Raw genomic sequence first — 22,424 nt, forward strand, 5'->3', positions numbered from 1 at the left:
GTGTAGGTTTCCATAATTTATTACCCTTCCGTCACCATAAATATGCTGTCTTAAACGGGGACTATTAGTAAGTATCACAAACTTTGCAGCGCTTTGTACGTATTTTTACTAAGAAGGGAAGACTTTTTGTGACAGGTACATAATTTAATAACGGCTGGACCGATCATGTTTGCTGCATTTTGCATTGAGTCTTTATTAAGCTATTTTTTTGGACCCATTGTTCAAAACTTAGAGGGGGAGAGGGACACATACATTTTTTTTTCTTTAGAGCAATTATTATCGAAAATATTAATTTTTTCAAATAATAGTTGAAAACCCGTATTCGTTTTCCTATCCTATCCAAAGACACCATATGGACAAAGAGAAATAAAAAATCATCCCCACTTTACGCGTACGGGAAGTGTACTAAATATTTTTGTTCTAGTTCTAAACTTACCAGTTTGTCAGTACGATTGATTTCTATCCGTGCTAAGTTGCAGCTTTCTAGAACTAACGATCACGGAGCAAAGCCGCAGACGGACAGAGAGACAGACATGGTGAAACTATGGTATTCAATACGGATAGGATGGTTTCTCTTGCGCTTAAATCCTCTAGAATTTGACGGCCACGATGACAGATATGATACGAACGATCACTAAAGAATAATAGTTAAAAAGTTGCAATTATTATAGGCCTGCAGAAAGAATCAACAACGTATACGCGTGTGAAAATAAGTGTTATAAAATTGTATTTACTGCGCAAGAATATGATAAACTATTTACGGCTGTCATGCGTGTTCTGGTAATACTACTACCATGTTGTTTGTCAGAGAATATTTAAAATATATCGTAAAATATATCACCGGTATCCCGGTTTTTTGTTGTATCAATATCGGCTGTCACGGCTCATGTTAACCCTCATCTGCTCATCGCTTCAATAAATCTATGTATGAACAACATCCTGAATTCATTTCCCGATAAATTTGAAACCTAGCTCCGGGTGATTTGGAATAAAGGACTAAACCGATAAATTCAAATAGTAAAGGCCAAGCAATTAAGATCGTTGACGAATAATATAATAGTATCAAATAAAGTAATAGTATTTGTTTTTGTAAATATATTTGTTTTTTCTTTTTGATATTTCGACAATACCTAGGTTAGCTATGTATACATTGACTTTTTGTCGCGACATTGTCTTATTTATTAATTTTATATTTTTTATTTCTGTTTTAATGTTAAGTTGAAGATCTTTTAGTGAAAGCCTTTGTTTTATGCTTTTGTGTAAAATACTGTGTCTTTTTCTTTAAGAAATAAATAAATCTAATCTAATCATCAATTTTGAAGTACTTAGAAATTTAATGGTTAGAAATAATGTTATTGAATTTGTATCAGTGTAAATCTTTATCTACTATGTAACGAAGCTTTGAAACTAATACCTAATAAAAATCATGACAACAGTAACGAGTATGCATATGTAATCTAATATATGAAGTCTTTGTGGGTGATTTGTGGATAGTTTTGGGATTAAAATACTGGCTGCTTCTTGTCATCTAAATTGGGATTTGGGAAGCATTTACTTTCATTTCAAGTAAATACTATAGCATGTGGAGAAACACATCACAAGGGTGCCGACACAGTTTCTTGTGTGCTGCCGGTATTTTTATAATTGCCACAGTTAGAAGAAGACATGACAGTCATTAACGTTCCGTAGCGCAGCGTAGTATCTCTCTCTGTCACTCTTTCATACAAGTGTGACAGTGACAGTTGCGTTTCATTCGCTACGCAGCGTAAACGATTGACATGTTGGCTACGCGGGCTAAAGCGAACTGTCGGCGAATTCAGAAAATTCAATAAAGTCTGATCAAGTTAACTGTGCACGGCATTCGCAATGATAAAGTGTGCTAATGTCATCGTTAATGTCAATTTTCTATAAAAATATGACTCAGTCTATTCACTTTGTTCAATTCAAGTCGGTGCAAAGTTAGGTTAGACGCACTATATAAATTCTTTTTTTAGCATTAAAAAAATCTAAATAATCTTGACGAGTCTCTTTATTGAAAACGCTTTTTAAAAATTAGTTTGTCACTTACGATAAATAATGTAAATAATAGAATATGATTCATAATTGGTACATACATACATTGTTGTAGCTTATTTTTCAAAAGGTTTTTTTTTTAAATAAAAATACACGTTAAGACAGCTTACTTTGTTTATAATGATAAAAAAAACGAACTATGGGACATTTTCACCCTGTATACCACGCCGACACGTGCCATACAGTCAATGGGGAATAAGGAAGCGAATTACTTTATCCTATTACATATTACTTTATAAATAAGCAAGTGAATTACTTTCATACTATAACATATTCCTTTATAAGCAAATGAGATAAGTGAACGAGCGAGTATAGTCGGTTGAGGCGAAACTTCGTTCATTAGAAGCGCTTTCAGGCTGCCTCGTGCCTCGTGGCTCTTGCCTCGTGCGAGGCAAATCAAGTGATACTCGGCTAGTGGGTACGCCGCTAACCAATTCTATTGCGGTTTCATATATCGCGTGGAATTAATAGCCAGTCAATATAATAATGACATGAGTACATGACCGAATTAAAGGGAATAAAGGGCCAATTACATCCACACACCCGACCCGGTTTTCCCGAGGGTCTACAGTATGAGGTTCTTCAAAAAAGGAGTGTACAGATTTTTAAAGGGTCGGCAACGCGCATGTAACATCTCTGGAGTTGCAGGCGTCCATAGGATACGGTGACTGCTTACCATCAGGCGGGCCGTATGCTTGCTTGCCACCGTCGTGGTATAAAAAAACACGCTATCAGACCCGATGTCAGGCCCGACGTCGGGCCCGAGTAATTGTCGTTTTCTGTTTCACGGAATATCAGCACATCTTATATTTATAAAAAATAAATTGTCCATAATTACCAAAAAAGTTTGTTATTTTTTGCATATGAACCATTTCTTATATTTCAAGTATTGTTAACGATGTGCGGATATTTGGTGAAAAGGAAAACGACTCTTGCTCAGGTCCGATGTCGGGCCCAACGTCGGGCCCGTTTGCATGTGGATATAACTGGCCCTAATGATATGAAATTAAAGTAGGTATTCAAACAATACTTGCCATTAAATCACGATTTGAAAGTTTGCGAGAGAAATCTAAGCAATAGCACTTGAATAAGTAATAGGTCTTAGATTACTTAGAAACAGCTCGAGTCTCATAAGATGTTATATTACAAGACTGTGCTTAAAAAATACTACGGAACAGTGTACATCAGTCACGTCTGAAAATATCGGTACGAAAAATGTGCCCAAAAATATCTATACACTACCTTAATACATGGGCAATAAAGTCGTGTATACATATTTTTGGCACTTTTTTCGTAACGATATTTTCAGACGTGGCCGTACTATGTAGTGTTTAGTCTTTTCGAAGCAACTCAAGTTAATTGACTTAAGTCTATATTCATTACTAATAATGGCTTTAACGTTGTCTCTAACAAGATGAAAAGCCACTTTCTAAATGTTTTCATACATTTGTCATAGCATTGCCATACAAGCTTTTAATTCAAAATATTTGTCCGATGAGACATTGATATTTTACTTAACTCAGTCGCATTGCTGGAGAAAAAACATATTCTATAAGATAAACAACTGTCAACTGGCGTGAAATGGCGCAGGATAGGGCAGAGTGGCGCCCTCTTGTGTCAGAGGCCAAGATCCTGTTTAGGTCATTGAGCCAGTGAGGTAAGTAAGTAAGTATAAGATAAACAAATAAAACTTACAGTAATTATTAGGTATGAGGTCCGGTTCGGCGTCATCATGATCAGGCCTCTTGATATCCTCGACAGGCGCGGGGGCCATCGTAGCGCGCACCGCGGGCGCCGGCGGCGGTTTGGCTCGCGATCGGCGTCGGCGTGATAGCGCGCACGCGCCGACGAGGAGCGCACAGGCGCCGGCGCCGAGCCCGAGCGCGCCGACGGCGCCTGCTGTACTGCCTAGCCCGAGCCCCGTGTCTGACGCTGCAACAATAGTGTCACTATTAGTATTAGGAACTTGGAAATTAAAATGATTGCTTATACGTGGTTGTCACGTAGTTGTGTGAGTGAGACAGTGCTATGCACGTTTAGAGCGATATTCCTGCGGATACGTTCAATATAAAGACTGTCCTACAAGTTCGAATTATAATTACGGTTTTTATATTTTTTACTATCAAGTCACATTATCAAATAATTATACTCGTTATAATAACCGTTTTATTATAACGAGTATAATTATTTAACAGATTGTCATAATAATACACATAATATTGTTGAAAAGTCTTATTAATTATCCAATATTTCATGAAATCACCGATTCGCGGGCAGCGAAAATAATAATTAATAACAGTTATCGCTTGCAATATGACGATCTGCTGAAATACGTTTCAGAAACCATATTCCGTAACGTTTTAAATTTTAAGAATCAAATTTGCAACTCAATTTTATACCTTGTTTCGTGAACACGAAAGTCTCGATTTGTATATTAACAAAATACTTAATTTTCTCCGCTCTGCTGGGTACTGTATGGCCCAAAACAACAAATAGAAGTGATGCTTCAGATGAATTCGGATGTTCATACCTTATTGGTGACAGGACCGATAGCGAAGCCAAAAGTAAATTATTGTAACATTCTTCAAAAATGCTCGGTGGTCGTATTGTTTTACTTCGTTGCCCGACCTCCGACATTTCCAGAATAAATATTATTCCAACGCTGAAATAACACACTGTAACAGAATAACCGAGCTATCAAGGCTCCTAGCTCCTTATATTCTGAAGGATTCATTGTAATAAAAAGGTGCAAAATCAAATTGGAACGACTCGGGACAGAACAGGAGTCGGAATTAGCATTTCGTATAAAGAGTTCCGCCATGGAACCGAGATCGCAACGTTAATAACTTAATTGAAAAGGCTGGGGGGGGGGGGTCACAAGGAGTAGCATAATTGGATTTCGCGTCATTTATGCACCGGTGATGCAGTTCGATCGCCTTCGAACAAAAAGTTCGCTCTACAGCTCTAATTAACTCAGGTAATTAAAGCTAGAATAGACTGGATCCTCGGGCCACTCAATTTTACTATGATGTCAGCGGGCAGACTTTATGGTCAATATAACTTTGATAATAACGGGAGCCTGAAACGTTTAAGGCGTAGAGACGAGTCGTATGTCAGGTAAAGCGACATGTCCGCAATCCATTTCGGCAAGTGCGAAGTTTTAGAAGCAATTAGCAGTGCTCTGAGCCGTCGACGCAACGGCACCACGCCCCGCTGCGGTCCGCGGCATATTACGTGCACATGTGACAACTTCGCGCGACTTGTTACTTCCCAACTTGGCACAACATGTCCCTGCTCAATTTCGACTGAGACCACGTTAATGTGGATTGAAATAAATTCAGTAACAATGCTGGCAAAGTTTAGCGCGTGGCCACATCAGTCTCGGCCGACATCTCACTAAGTGGGACAATGAAACGATTTGGCGCAGTCGGTGGGATCGGCGGGGGATGCGGGCTATTTGTAACTTCAATAATTAATCAAGGGTTAGGGCAGGTGCTCGCGGCGACGATACTCCTTCCGGGTCCCTGCACGAATAAATCATTCATTTCGTACAAATTAATGTAAACCTTCTAAACTCAAATTGTATCTGACTATTCGTGATCTTTTGGATTCATTGGAACCAATTGATATCGGCATAATATTGAAGTAGGTACTAAACATATTTGAATATTATTTTATTCTAGCTTCTGCCTGCGACTTCGTCTGCAAGGGATAATGATGTTTGATAAAAACTATCCTGTCTTTTTGCAGGCCTCAAACGCTCCCCATATAAAAATTCACCTAAACCGGTTAAGTGGTTTAAGCGTGTAGACGTAGCAGATAGACAGAGTTACAGTGGCATTTATAATATTAGTAGAGATGGTGATGATTTGATGAATCATATAATAGCATTGTGCAACAGGTACATAATAAGGGTTCTTAAAATTTAAGGGCCGAAATTACAAGACGAAACTTAGTTGAGTTTTGTAAAGATAGGCCCGAGAATTTTAAGACCTAAGTATTGTTGCACACAATATTTTTTCTAAGACAGCAACCGCCCAAAATTCTAAATAAAATCAAAATAAATATTGGTTTTTAGAACTTTGCCTAAAAGTCAGAAAAAAAAACAACAGTTGTATAATATCCCTAAGAACACTGCTTGTAGGATCCTACAGACAGGGGCGCCGGGCCCCAGGGGCCCCGCGCGCCTCACTTCATATGAAGTTGATTTTGATCTCACTACCAGTAATTTCATTGACAAATAAGAGTGCTGGAGTAGTAAAATGTAATATTATTTAACAGAAAGATAACATGCCAACCCCATTTGTGAATAAGACTTTAATATGAATCTCTATCTGCGGAATAGTTCGACATTACACACTGATGTGATAGTCAAAGGCCACTCACATCTTCGAGCATACTCGACGTCCGTGCTCGCTCGCTGGAACATTATAATTCGACACTGAAACAGCAATCCATATGCGTTGTCGAGTTACTGACGCAAGCAGCCACGCGTATCAGCGTATACTTGACCTGTGTTTTCCCTTGTCAATCGGACGCTCTTCGAAAGAGTATACCTATTAGAGTGTTGGGCTTTATAGTAGGCACTGCTTTAATAAATTTTCTCCACCGGCAGGCTTAGCACAGGAGCGCTGCAACATACAGTATCTGACCCGCGAGATAGACTACTTGTCTCTTTTTAATTACTTAATACCAAGGCTTGTACCTTAAACCGGTTTTAAAAATAGCGGTAAATACCTGTTTATTTCGATTTTACTCCGAACTCTCATAAGAACGCGAAAGAAGGCCTGGTGGTATGCTGCGTAAACAAGGACATCGACCTAGGAAGAAACCGGTTTATATTGTTCTAATCTGACAAGAACTTTATGGATATGTTCTCTAAACAACCGGTTTGAAAATAACGGTTTTAAGAACGGAACCGAAATCAAAAGGTTTTGCACTAAGTTCATGATAACGGTCTGGAAATTTAACCGCTTTTCGAGCCTTGCTTAATACAGAGCCTAGAAACATTTTGGACACATTATTTTACAAAAATGTAGTCTAATCCAGTCATTTTATTGAAGGTCTTCAAGTGATGGCTTGCATTCTATGATGCAATCTTAAATCACAAGACTTATAGCGAGATTCAACAGTATATTAGTATAGTCTACGTAAGATTTACTTGTGAAAATGTAATCTCAGGCAATTTTCAAAGCAACGGTAGGATGCAAAGAGCTTTCTCAAGCCGCCTCACACAGGCGGATTTTCCTAAATTTCTGGCCAAAAGTCCAATGTACCAAATCAACGATAATAGTCACGTGACTTTATTTTTTGTATCTGTATCGTTTCTAAGATTTAATGACAACCCTCATAACAATTTAAACGAACGTTTTCATAACTACCCACATTAACGAAGTATCGACTTCTGACCAAAGGTTAATTACTTGTTAAAACTAAGTGTATTTATATTACATATTCTATTGTTTTGAAGTTGTTTGGTGTGATTTATATAATGGATTGTGAAGCTGGAGGTATGTAACTATATATTTAACATGAATGTTCATACTTTTCAGTTTGTTTATACACAGGAAAACAAAAGTTAATTTACAATCGAATTTTTACCTGTTGGTTACTTATATTAGTGTATAAAGTTCAATATTCAATAGAATCTGACTACTGAATGAATATTATAGTAAAGACAAACATATTAGCTAAACTATTTTGATAGTTTAGGTTGCTAATACGTGCTAATCTGTTTTTTATTAGACAATTATCAGTTGGAAGACTTGGAAGTAAAAATCACGAAAACAGTTTTTATTTTTATTTTTTCTTTGTTTTTAGGTTCATCTTCTGAGAATATCATTATAAGTCGTCAACAATTGCTTGAATATTTTAGAACGTGCAATTCGAAAGATAATAATGAAAAACTTAACAATCTTTTTAACCAAGTAGCAAGTTTCTTAGGTGTTGAGGATGGTCTCACAAATGACTCAAAACAATTATTATCTAAGTTCGTATTCGACTACAAACAAAAGTGGGCATCTGTTAGAAGATTTTTTCATTGTTTCGAAGGTTCAGGTGAAATTACTGGCATAAATAAAAATATTATATATCGCTTTCTTAAAATCCTTTTGGCACTTACAAGTACGTTTCTAGTTAATCCAAATAAATTTAAAATTTATTGCTGCAAGACAGCTGTTGTCTTTATCAAACATTATCCATGGTACCCCCTACCAACAACTGTACATAAAATCTTATTTCATGGCCATGAAATAATGAAAAATTGTATAGTGCCTTCGGGGTTACTTTCAGAAGAAGCTCAAGAATCCAGAAATAAAGACATAAAAATGTACAGAGAAAGTTATTCGAGAAAATTAAGTCGGATCCAAAATGTAGAGGATGTGTGATCCAAAATGTACCTTCTTGTGTCATCTGATCCTTACATAACAGATATTTCACGAAAACATTACAAGAAGGATTCAAAAGTAAATCATTATCCAAAAGAACTTTAAGTATTTACTGGACATGTAAGAAAAAAACTAATAAAATAAATATAGAAACAGTGAATTCACCTTAAATAAAGCTGTAGTTTAATTTAAATATGTTTTTATTTGATTCCTAAAGCGTTTCTAACTTTTAATTCACTCCATTAGTTTTGGCCAGAAATTTAGGAAAATCCGCCTGTGTGCGCCTGAGCCCACACGCGCTTGTGGGATTATTCTAGTCGGCTAATCATTAATGTATCGCGGCGGCGCGTTCGTTCCTGCGCTGCGTCCTAATTCAGCAAACTACTGTGGCTTTTGCAGGTAAGCTCTTATTAACCATTTAATTTTTAATTTAAATAAAATTTAAATATTATAGGACATTATTACACAAATTGACTAAGTCCCACAGTAAGCTCAATAAGGCTTGTGTTGAGGGTACTTAGACAACAATATATATAATATATAAATATTTATAAATACTTAAATACATAGAAAACACCCATGACTCAGGAAAAAATATCCATGCTCATCACACAAATACATGCCTTTACCAGGATTTGAACTCGGGACCATCAGCTTCGTAGGCAGGGTCACTACCCACTAGGCCAAACCGGTCGTCATTTTGAAGAAAACCTTTTGAAATGGTGAAAGTATTAGCACTTAAAATGTGAAATTGCATTGTTCAAATAAGATACTGTAGAATAATAGCTGATATGTAAAATAAATAATTCTATGAACTAGATTTCAATGTTCATTAAGTAAAAAAGTTTGGGTTTTCCGTGTAAATAAGTATGTATTTATATATAAACGTATGCATGTCGTATAGTACCCATAGTAAAAGCTTGGATTAGTTTCGGGCTAGACCGATCTGTGTATGATTGTCCCCAATATTTATTTATCATTATATTTTTAAAAATATTTATTTTCAGTTGTTGAGGACTGCCAATCATCTACTTAAGTCACTCTGTTACGAATTTGCTAGTTAATCATGTACAAATATCTAAATTAGGTACGTAGGTATCTAATTCAGTATGTACATATAGTAATTAATATGTGTATGTCAAATAACGGATAAGGGCAAAAATTCGATTCGACATTAAACTTATTAACTTAGGTTAAGCCCGAGCTTGAAGATTTAATTTAATACCGGTTGAGATTACCTTCCAATGCTTCCTTTGATAGAGTTATTTAATCTAGTATCCGGCCTTACAGCGGGTCAAAGGCGACGTTAAATTATATAGGAAGTATGTTCTCGGGGCTATTTTCTAGGAACAGCCGTTATAGCTAAATTAATATCGCTTTAATTGCGAATTTGATGTAACATACACTTGGGAGCAAAGCGAATTAAGTATAGAAGCGTATCGTCACAGTAAATTTTGTAGACAACTAAATATACTGCCATCTTTCGACACAGAACTAAAAGTCTTAGAGTGAAATAATAAAATTATAATAATACAAATATTTATTTATCAGCTCACAAAGGATTTATAATTTCACAATAGGATTATGAAACAAGAGATGACGTTATGATCCTTTGTGAGAGACTGGAGTCTGAACTAGGTATTACAGATCACCAGGGTCTCACCCCTTGGCTAATAGGGCTACTTGTTTTTTCTTTCTTTCACTGATATGTATTAAATATCAAACGGTGTCACGCGAAGTGCGTGCGTTTACGTACTTTATTACTAAATACTTGTCTAGGGTAGCTACTACATGTAGGGCTAAGATGGTTGGTTTTTTATTATCTGTCACTATGCCTGTCACGTTCTAACAAGTAACGACAGTGGCGCATAGTATGACAAGTGATAAAAATGCGACCATGATACCGCCGCTGAATGGAATCACGTTACTATAATGGCGACGGATGTCGGACGTGCCTTCGTTACCTTTTGCAATTAAGTTTTTAAACTGATTTGCTTCTTTGTCAGCGATAGGGTAAAACAAGAGAGTCGTGTAAAATTTATTGTTAGTTAGATACTTAATCAGGTTCGAGGACTGTGTAGTAAAACTGCATTAGGTAAGAACATACAGATGAATGTGTCTTAAGGTACACATGCCATATTCACCTTTATATACTTACCTTCATGGTGACATTTATAACCGGGTCTATAATCTTTTTATAACAGGTGTCACAGACAATCGTAGGCCGAGGATGCATGGAGACAGAAGAAACAGCCTCACGTGGTGCTGGAATGCAGCAGAGTCGCTCGATACAGAGAGAGACCTCCCCGAGGTTCAACATCAAAGGTTTGATAGGATTCCTCGAGGAGCTGGTCTGGCAGGACTAGCTTAACCCCTCATGTCACACAAAATAGGCGCCAGTTCAGTTGCGGAAAATCACCCGAATACAATACAATACAACCGGGTCTATAGCAAATTTATTTTATCATGGTCGCATAAAAGATAAAAAATAGTAGTCGTAACATGTACAAGTCATTTTGTTTGCTACAAGAAAACGACCGCATAAAAGTTGCATTATACTTAACGTGACAAATATAGTGGCCAAAATTGTCGTCGACTCGCTTCAACTTTAAGCGTCGTTGGCACAAAGGTTGATTTTAATCATCCGCGTATCTGATTATCCGCCATTAGCGACCGGCTGCGCTGCAATATTCCCGAATTAATTACGAGCGGAAAAATACAATAACGTGCATAAATCATTGATAAAGTGCAATGAATAATGATTATTCATTTCGTCGTCCGGCGCGTATCGGCGGGGGTGATTTATCGGCGCGCTCCGGCGTCGGCGTCGGCGCGCATAAATTATCGGCGCTCGGCCGTCGACACCTCTGCTGTCGACAGCGTCAGCGTCTAACGACTAACTTTTACCGGTACTCGCTTCATTTTCGATGTCATACAGTTACTTAACAAATTTATCAACTTTGTGAGAAATAGTGCTTGAAAATAAAGTTGCCGTTATCGAAACTTACATTGACTATTTATATATTTAGATTTAGGTTGTAATTGGGTTGAATGACGTACTAAAACGTATTAGTAAAATATTTTAAAACATGTATAGGTACGATTGTGATCTGCTGTGCATTAAAGGCTACAAAACATATTATAATTAAGAAATAAATAAACTAAATTAAAGTTTTCAAATATATCCCCAACGACGAGCTCAACGAGGGGGGGGGGGGGGGGGTTAGGGTCGGCAACGCGCATGTAACTCCTCTGGAGTTGCAGGCGTACATAGGCTACGGAAACTGCTTACCATCAGGCGGGCCGTATGCTTGTTTGCCACCGACGTAGTATAAAAAAAAATATATCCCCTTTAATATGTTACCACATTTTAAGAACTAATAAAACAGCAAAATAATCATCTCCAGATTTGAAGAAACAGTGTATACATATTTTGTTTTAATTTTCACTAAAAAAGGAATATTACATGAACATATATTATCCTTTTACTTAGACTGTGAAATAATTATGTACGAGTTGTATGTATGTATTATCATTTACAATTTCAATATTAGTAGTAGTAGTAAAATATCAAATATCAAACATTTATTCAGAAAATAGGCCACAGGGGCACTTTTACATGTTCATTTTTACAAACAATAAAAATTACAAAAAAAAAAAAAAACACTTTATTTTACAAAAAGAAACATAAAACGGGAAAGAACACACATGATTTGTACACAGGCGAAGTTCTCCCTTTCAGGGATCTCTTCTAGTTAACCTTTGAGCAATTGAGGAAGAACATCACGTTAGACATCAAAACTGTACCGCCGTTTAGGCATTAAAAAAAAACAATTTCCTAAAAGATAGGAAAACCTATAAGTCCTATAACCTACAATATATTAGTGGGATATATTAGGAAATAAAACAAATATATAGGTAATAAATAGTTAAGTATATATAGTTATAATACATATATACAAAACTACCTAACCACACACATCTATTTGATTAAGTTCCGTCCGAAACCCACAACTTTTTTTAAATTCGCCTTTAGCTTTAGTTTTATCAATATTATAGGATTGAAATAAATAAATCTACGACACTGTTTGCCCGACATGTTTGCCGACCGGTCGTGCCTCACGATCAGTCGGCTCTGCACTTTTTATTGCCATGTCCTTGCAAAGCTGCCCATAAACCAGACTGATGCCTATAACATACAGCTCAAAATATATTGAGCAAGACATACAGTATGTATTTGATGACCGGTTTGGCCTAGTGGGTAGTGACCCTGCCAACGAAGATGATGTCCCGGGTTGCAAATCTTGGTAAGGGCATTTATTCGTGTAATGAACATGGATATTTGTTCCTGAGTCATGGGTGTTTTCTATGTATTTAAGTATTTATAAATATTTATATATTATATATATCGTTGTCTAAGTACCCTCAACACAAGCCTTATTGAGCTTACAGTGGGACTTAGTCAATTTGTGTAATAATGTCCTATAATATTTATTATGTATTTATTATTTAAAAAAAAACACAGTTAACTTAAAACGAATATTATCTAGTATATGTACCTATGGACCTAATTAAATGAATAAATTATAAAATAAATATATTCTGAGGACAAATAACCACCAGGCGGGCCGTATGCATGTTTGCCACCGATGTAGTATAAAAAAATCTTTCACAGATCGACATAGCCCCGAACTAAACAAAGCTAGTACTATGAGTAGGTACTAGACGACAATATAAGTACATAAGTATTTACGTACTTAAATAGACTAATACATACTTCAATGCATAGAAAACAAGAACACAGGAAACAATTATATATTCCTAATAAACATACAAATAAATGCTCTTACCAGGAATAAAACCCGGGACCTATAGCTTCGTAGTACTATACATTTCTCAATGAAAGCATTTTCACTAGTTAAAACTAGTTTAACTGCGTTTTTCCCCTTTAGGTGGTGTATATTATAGTGACCATTACGCTATACTAGGTATGGGAGGTACAATTTTTTTGTGTTTTGTAATTTACTATTCTTTCGCCATAAATCTCAGCTTTCTATCACTAAGGATCACGGACCAAAGCCGCGGACGGACAGACAGACGAACATGGCGAAACTGTTTGACTATGGAACTCTAAAATGCCTTCCATCAAATTTATGAATATTCTCAAAACGACTTCGCCATCTTGAAGTTCGACCAGCAAACACTCTTTTACTTTAACAGTTAACTGGTCTACTAAAATTGTTTCCACGCTGCTTGAGCAATAACATTGTTATGTATGGCGCTGTAGCAACGCTTACTACGTCGAGCTCATAAATATAGATTGTGTACGTCTGTCTCATTGGATTGGGCTCATGACAATGCATCATCTTTCATGAGATCTAAGTGAAGTGAACTTCAGTATTCAAATATCCGTATCAGAATTGTAAATACTTAAAACCTTTTGCAGAAATTTATCCCTAAATTATATTTAACGTTTTCATTTTGCAGATTTTTCAGATAAATGGGAGTTTCAGAAAATAGTGTACCCAATGAGTGGGAGCAGTTAAGAAAACTTAATCGCTGTCAGTGTTTTGACGAAAATTAAACATTAAATCTTTATGGGATTAAACCTTTTTGCTTTCTACAATATATCGCTTATAGTTTATGAAATGAACATTAGAACCAAGTTTTAATTGAAATTTAATACTTCATTATCGTCACAAAACAGACAGTGAACAATTCACGCTAATCGAGTAGGTAAACTGTTTGTGAAAACTGCCAAATGTCACATTTAATATTTCATTTATTTTAGAATAATATACATGATGACCGTAAATGAAATTAATGAGTATGCCAACTGTCAAAAAGGAAAACATAAATAAACATTCCCTTATTAATTAGAAGAAGTAGAATATTGATTTTAACTTAATTAAATAAATAATATCATCATCAGGCTGGGATTGCATTATTAACAATTATTTTCTTTCCTTATTATAATAATGTGACTCTTATCTAAATTCTGGGTAATTCTGGTGTCGTCGTCTCTACAGCTTGAGAAATCAAGCCATAACTGTATAGCAGCTTGAGAAAATGTAATAGCAAACTGAGTCTTCCGGTTAACAACACAACACGGTCGCAGTTCACAAAGTTTACCAACCAATTAAAGCAGAGACGATTTCCAGATAGATTTTCGTACATTGACCCGCCTGTTGCTATCTCTATTGCACTCGCATAATTATATCGCTGTCCCACCCATGATGCCGGTTGTCAACTTTTCGCAGACGTTTCATTTGGCCGAATAACTTTTAACAAATAATTATTTCGCAAGCATTTCATTTCCCAACCCCATAATTGGGAAATTAAAATTGCGTAGGTACTAGGTTGGGTTAGGTTAAGTTGGATTATGTAAAGTTGGGAAATGAAATTTGCCCAAATTAAAATTAAGCGAAAAGTTGGTTGGCAAGTGAAATTCGGCAATATAATTTTCGGCGAAAAGGCAGAAAACCAAGTACCCCATTGCCCGATGATAAGCAGTTTACAACACCTGAGTTGCAAGTGTGTTGTCGGGAGTACGCTATTATTTTGTAGATTTGATGGTCGTATCGATCCAGAAATACCGTGAGCGACAATTCATTGGATAGAAATATATCTGTATATTGCTTACGCAAACGCACCAAAGTATTTATTACTTTGACCTTCTATTACAGCGGTATTATCATCATCGCCAGCTTACACACTGCTGGGCTTTTCTCGTTGTACAAGAGGACTTTGACCTAAATCCTCACGCTATCCCAGTATGAATTGCTGGACACACTTGTGTGAAGGTTTATTCACGATGCGGATGGTGATGCGATTGATGGATTCACTAAGCAACTGGTTAACATCAATAATTATATTCCACGTAAATCCCAAGAAATCACTGGTACGGGATTTGAAAACCTCTGGCTTGGGATCCAGTCTGATTTGAACCCATTGAGGAGCTTACGCTCATCAAATTAACTGAAAACGAAAGCGCAAAACATGGCCAGTGTTGAAAATATAAAAGGTTTTTTAATGCAGATACCCTATAGTTAGTACCAATATAAATACCTAAGATTGTATACTAGAAAAGACCGTACAGTCGAGTACTGGAAGCTTTGAGAATAGAACAGCTCTTAGGCAGAGTACTCGACACCTGTGCCTCACTTTACGACGGCACGTATCTTACGTGCTTTCCATGCATTCCCCATGCATACGACATCTCGGTTGTGTTGAATCTTTTAGTGAACCAGTGTAAACTGATCCTTGACAACTAAGCTAAATGTAAAGCGCTTCTACACTGGTTTACCTCCGCTTTGATCTAGTCCATACTCGGGAGCAATCATAATGACATCAGTCGGCTTTGCGGTGCACTAACGCCTTACGGCATCGGTAAGCATCCTTACGTACGACGCCGTACAGTTGACTTGGACAATAAATTGTACTTTCGATTGAAGTTATTGTTCTGCCGTGTTTCGTTACGGAACAAGTGAAATACTATTGTATTCGGTAAAGCTGGCATGTTGACAAGGCCAAATAATTTTTGAGATGACATATCTGGGAGCACGGTACCTACCTTTTCTCGAAGCGCTTCGTCGTTCTTTTGAAACCTCATAACTTGTGTTTTGATTACACCAGATAAACAAAATTTTCGGAATATAATGGAAATAGAAGACTTATTAAGCATAAAAAATTTCAGTTACATAGCTCTTATACTTTAGATTTTATTCATATCTAAAAACCACGATTTCGTCACTAACTCACTCACTGATGATCATCAAAACGCTTCGGGTACTTCCTGAACTTCTAGGAAGCTGAACTTTGATATTTAGGATAAACTTTGATCGCATTTCTCCAAGTTACTTCACAGGGTTCTCATGCGAGTGTTTGAAAGTACGTCGTTGAAATTTTCAAAATACCAAGCCCTTAGTGACAGAAAACACAGTACGAAAATTGGTTTGCTAGCTCCATAATCCTTGTTTACCGCACCGTCATAAAAACAAAGTTGTATCAAGAGCGATTCTCAGTTGCCACGGTCCGCGGCTGAACTATTTTGTATTCAGGAAACACGACGAAATAGTTCGACTACTCGAAAACTAATTATCTCCCTTGCCCTGCCCCCTGCCCCTCGACGTGACTCCTTGTCCACTTGACTGCAGTTCAGATATCCAATAAAATGATGTCGGATGACTAGAAAGCGTTCTTACCTTTTTCTAGTATCTTTTCATTTCTCATACTCTGAAAGAGGGTCATTGTTGTTCGAAAAACTGTGAAAAAAGTGATACGTTTCGGGATTAGAGCATTTTAATTTCCAAGTACGTTTTTTTTTACGATAATCAATCGAAATTTGGTTTTAAATGGATTTGTTATACAATTGCCGTTCTGATTTTTAACTCCCCATTCCATAAATAAATAAATTCCATAATACTTTTATCTAAATGGTTAATTGAAAGTACCCTCTACAAATTTTATGAAAAAATATACTTACAAAGCCCAACTGTTAAAGTGTAGTATAAAATAACAGACATATATATTTTTTTAGCTGCCCAAACTCAACCTTTTGGGAGAAATTGTCCTCCAAAGTACAAAAAAAATACTAAATCTTCTAGTGATGTGAAGTAAAGGTTTGAGTATATGTTTGAGAGCAGGAAAAAATTATGAGCACGTGTTTTATTATCAGCTGAAACTCATCTTTTCCTAAAAAAAAGACATTCGAAGTTTTATAATATCTTATCGCTAAAGATACACATAATGATGGGTGTTTTTTAGGAAAACTTGAGTTTTAGCAGATATAACAAAACACCTGTTAATTATTTTTCCCTGCTCTCAAACATATATTCAATGTAGCCATTAACTAGCATCTTGCTTAAGCATCACTTTCTATAGGAGTTAGAAGATTTACTACTACTATTTTTTTAGTAATTTGGAGGACAATTTCTGTCAATGGGTTGAGTTTGGGCAGCTAAAAAAATACATTTGCAAATCGGAACCGGGCAGCTGGGTACCTTTCCTTGTTAGTCATGTTTAAAAAAAACATGTACATTCACTGCGTTCGAGCACCAAACTACCACAGCAAAAATGAGTGCCTTTCATCAGTTTCATCCCCTGGTTAACAATCTACCTACTATTTTGCTTGTTTATATATTGTTGGTACACGATTGAGTTATTTTTATAGTAACTCATATAAAACTCACGTGTGCTCACGCGACGAGTTAAACTTTCCCTCTTCGAATCCACTGTGAAATTTGTGTTGCTTTTTGGCTGCGAAACGTGGAGAGTGACTAAAGGCCTAACTAATAAACTTCAGGTCTTCGTCAACAAGTCCCTCAGGTCGATTCTTCGCGTTTTCTGGCCAAAAACCATTCGAAATGAAGACCTATGGAGTATATGCCGGCAAACACCCATTGACGAAAAAATTGCGACACGGAAATGGAGATGGATAGGACATACTATTCGAAGAGGGGAAACGAATAATGCTACCATAGCTTTCGCGTGGAAACCGCCGGACGGAAGCCGTGGCTCCGGGCGTCCTGTACACTCTTGGCAACGGTCCGTCCTAAGAGAGTTACGAGCGGTCGGGTTGAGCTGGGGCGAGGCCAGAAGGCGAGCTGAAGATAGGAAGGCGTGGCGCGAGCTTGTGAAGGCCCTTTGCACCTCTGGGGTGCTTTGGGACAACAACATATAAAACTGTCAGAACAGAATCTCGGGAACTGGCATTTCTCGACCAAGAAAAACAAATAACTGTTTCTGAAACCCTCTGAAATGTTTGTTTTGCAGAACTACTGCATTAAAATGATTTCCGATTACAATTTCGCTAAAGTGGATTTCACATTTGATTAACGTACCTAAAACAAAGTTGACCATAAACTAACTTCTTAGTTTGGCAGGTGATTGCAATGTCAATGGGGATACATTTCTTATTAATACCAGGTGGATTGGCTGTTAAATTAAAACGGATATTAAACATTAATTAACAATAAAATAATGACACAAAAACTGTTAGTAACTCAGTAAACGCTCTTTGTTCACATTGTATATAAGTGTTCATTTTTTTTTTATCGCTGACTGTACTTTTCTTACCGAAATCAACGAATACTTATCGAGACAACTGTGGTTCATCACAGAGTTCCGATGGCTACGCCCTGTCTCGATCATCAGATCAGCTTGATGGTACCATAATATTGCATTGTAATTTTTTTACAAAGTGGAACTAATTTAACTTCCAAGATTTGACCCACAGTATCAAACTAACATATGTACTAACATGGCAAATTAAATAAACGCTTGTAAAAAAGAATTACGAGTACCAAGGTCTTCTAAAATAAAAAATGCAAATAACCAGCACTGCTTGGCTTACGTCAAGATTGCAGCCAGATCCAATATCCATTAGAGCATTACTGCTTAGTGCTCTGAGTGCATCTGATGCATCGGGTGGAATTTATGCTTCATTACTTATTAGCTTGCTGTCGCTCAGCGTATCCAGCTGGATTAGGCAGTTAGCGCATTTAATATGCGTCAAACGTGTGTTATAATTGTTATGTAGCTTAAATATAAGTTTTATGTCCTTAAAGTATGTAAGACCCGGGTAGAGGCACTGAAAATATCATCTTTGTGTGGTAGGGTAAAGCACAGCGGATGTCATTCCAGATCTAGAGCAGACCCTGGGGTAATACCTCCTTACAGAAAACCGCAGCTATATAATTAGTGGTGAGTCAGGTTGCCAGAGTTCAATGAGCAACGGCGACTGCTTACCATCAGGCGGGTCGTATCATTATTTACCACGGACGTAGCATAAAATAATCAGACAGACAGACGGGCATGGCGAATCTATAAGGGTTCCGTTTTTTGCCATTTGGCTACGGAACCCTAAAAAGAGTTTCTGGCTAAAAAATAAATTTTTGGTACAAGCTTTTATTGCTAACTTTTCTTTCTTTCCACAGGCAACCAAATACTCATCGAGACAATTCTAACAACCTTAAACACGATTATATTGCGTTGTTTTATCATAGAGTACCCATATGCGAAATGTCAGCTTAATCGAAAATCGGGAAATGGGTCAAATTTAGCTTCCAAGATTTGTTTGTCTTTTATCTTTTAGTGTTTGTTCTTCTCTCATTTTCTCAATGGTTAGCTGATTATAGTTTTGATTTTAGACTATAGTATTTGTGAAATAAAGTAAAAAAGTCGCGAAAAAAACCCTAACCTAACTAACTGTCCTAAGCTAACTTAGCCTTCAGGCTGTGTATCGAGTTACATCCTCGTAGACAATAAAAGTTAAAAAGTGATGCTACAAAACACAGCTACAAGCCTATTCACACGCGCCAACAAAAATAAAATAAACCAAGTCCTAATTCACCTCCTTGCGGAACTCCGAGCTTAATTCGCCTTTAAGCCAAAGTCTTAACAAGTTGCGTAGGTAATAAAGATTAAACAGTGATGCGTCGAGAGACAGCCGCGCCACGTCTTGCCCGTAAATAACCAGAAATTAGCGACAAACCGGCAATTTGCATGAAATTAATGTAAATATTAATCATAAGGGCGGCATTAATGATTTAAGTTGGTGTAATGTATTCATTCGATGAGACGCTGTAGTTTCGGGATCCAACGACCCACAAGTAGCTTTGAAGAAACACTATTGTATTTTGACTGATAAATTATTTAAGTATCACATACTACGTAACACTGCATTATTAATTATTAACGAAGAGTATACCACTACTTATAACACACTTAAGTACAAATTCACTTGCAAAATGCTAAGCCGCAAACATCACTGCAGAATTTCAAGCTACACTACTTATTTTATATATTTAGTCCTCCATGTCATGTCCGACATCGGCGATCTTCACAATTTCCTCAGATGAGCACGTATATGGCACCCAAAACCGAACTTTGTCTTAAATATCTGGTCGCACTGTGTACAATAAAGCTTGGTCGTTATATGTGTCAGGCTTGGACTTTGGTCCAGGTGTTCAAGTCGAGCTTCTTCGAAAGTAGCTACACCTTCTCTTACCTTATTGATACATCAACTACCTTATACGCGAATTAGCCTATATAATTGTAGAACTCACATAGTTCTTAGGGACATTTATTTTGCATTAATACAATTCTTAAACGTGAACGCAACCGAAATAAGTGCTCGTGGTAGTCGTGGTCCCATGCATACTATATATAAATATTAGCACGGGAGCATCCATGTGTGCTGGGTATCTTATTTATAAGTTCCAATTCAAGTATATGGGTAATTCAAGTATAAGAAACTAAAATTATAACGTCTGATTCGGTTTTAGTTAGCGGCAGTTTAATGTAAATAACGGTCCTTCGAGCCGGATAAGTAACACCGACCGCGGCCCATAGCAACCCGATATTCGTCTGTTCAACGAATCAACTCGATTTAAACCTGTATTTCTAGCTATTTGTACCTGTATTTCTAACAACGATAGTATTAAATTTCCTCTTGCAGACGTTGGCGTAGAATTACTAAAGACCTGTATAAATTGACAGATAAAATAGCAACCGTGTTATGCATAATTAATAGGGGTATTGACACTCGTTGAATTTTCTGATAAGGTTTTAACTAATAATACGTGTACTTAGTTGCAAAGCTTTGTATTCATTGTTACTAAATATTTAAAAATTAGGCATTCTAAGATTCAGACATTTTGACAATATTCCGTTTTGAGATCTAGGAATATCGGTGGGTGAAACGTGTAGCCGCCGTGCAGGTCAGGATCTCGACGACTCAAATAAAACTTCGATTTGTACCTAATAAGTGTTAGGTATTCTTCCAAACGGTACTGGTTTACAAGGCTTCTTGCCGTAACAGTTAAATGTATAAAGTGGTTGATGATACACTATGTGCACTTCAGTTCATTTGTGGTGCGCGTGCCGCGGCCGCCATCGCAAGCGCGGATTTCTGGCCGAAGGGTGTGGTGTTTCGGCGGTTCCGGGGCAACCTGCCGAATCCTAAGCCGAGTCAGACGACGCTGGAGCCACGCTGTTACGTCGTCGCCCAAATCCAATGTTTAAATTGTATTTGTTATTATTTGTTTTATCTCGTATCTTTGTATTTTTTTTAATGTGTTTTGTAGTTCGCAGTGCCTTAGTAGTAATACTGTAATGCTGTGTAACTAATTTGAATAATAAAATAAAAAATAAAAAATGATTGTATGGAGGATGATGAAAGAGTGATTTGCAATATTGGATCAGTACAAAAGGTGGTTTAAATTTAGGTGCCTCTAATTGGCCGCGATACAAAATATGTGGGGCTCCTATTGGTGCTTTTGAAAAGCCTCCGAATACTAGCCGAGTCCGATAGCTGCGTTCAGCTACTGCATTGGAAATATTAATATATAATAATAAGTTGCATTCGCAACAAACCGAAATTAAGGTGCACTAAATCCTTTTCCTTGCCTGTTTACTAACAATGTGAAATATGTAAAAGAAAAAAAAGAAAAAAATCCTCTGTTAAACTTAACGATTATGTACTCAATACCGGCATTTTCGTAAAAACTAGCAAATACAGTCAGTTTACGATAATAACAGACTTGCAAGCGACAAAATCATGTTTGTTCGTAGTTTTGCAGCGTGACTTTTCACGCTGCAATACTGCTGCAGGCTAAATCAAAACAGTACCTGTGTTGCAATGCCGGTATTGAGTACATAATCCTTAAGTTTGCAAAGCCGTTGCGGTCGCTCATATCCTCGCTGCAGTGAGTGGCCACACGTTAGCGAGCGAAATAAAGCGAGCTGACTCGCGCACCTGCTTCGCGAACTTTTTTAGTGCTCTGTAATCTCTTCCGCTTATAAAGGACTGCACAGACGTGTAACTAAACGGATAGCAAAAATCCTCTTCAAACGACGGAAACGATTCATATATTATGGAAACGTCCATAAACACGGTATCGTTTAAGTCGCGTGTATGTACTATCAAGTATAATTAAAAATATAGGGCATGCTAGATTAAGG

The 22,424-nt window shown here is 37.0% G+C and overlaps 1 protein-coding gene across 1 annotated transcript in view; it reads right to left on the minus strand.

The window, feature by feature from the left end:
* LOC133518145 (nephrin) overlaps positions 1-22,424 on the minus strand; it is a 732,429-nt gene that overhangs the window by 25,856 nt on the left and 684,149 nt on the right. Inside the window, exon 15 of the mRNA XM_061851736.1 lies at positions 3,769-4,005. Coding sequence (XP_061707720.1) covers positions 3,769-4,005 — 237 coding nt within the window. The remainder of the gene's footprint in view (positions 1-3,768; positions 4,006-22,424) is intronic.

The sequence above is a fragment of the Cydia pomonella genome, chromosome 5 (assembly GCF_033807575.1).
Source record: "Cydia pomonella isolate Wapato2018A chromosome 5, ilCydPomo1, whole genome shotgun sequence".
Lineage (NCBI taxonomy): Eukaryota > Metazoa > Arthropoda > Insecta > Lepidoptera > Tortricidae > Cydia > Cydia pomonella.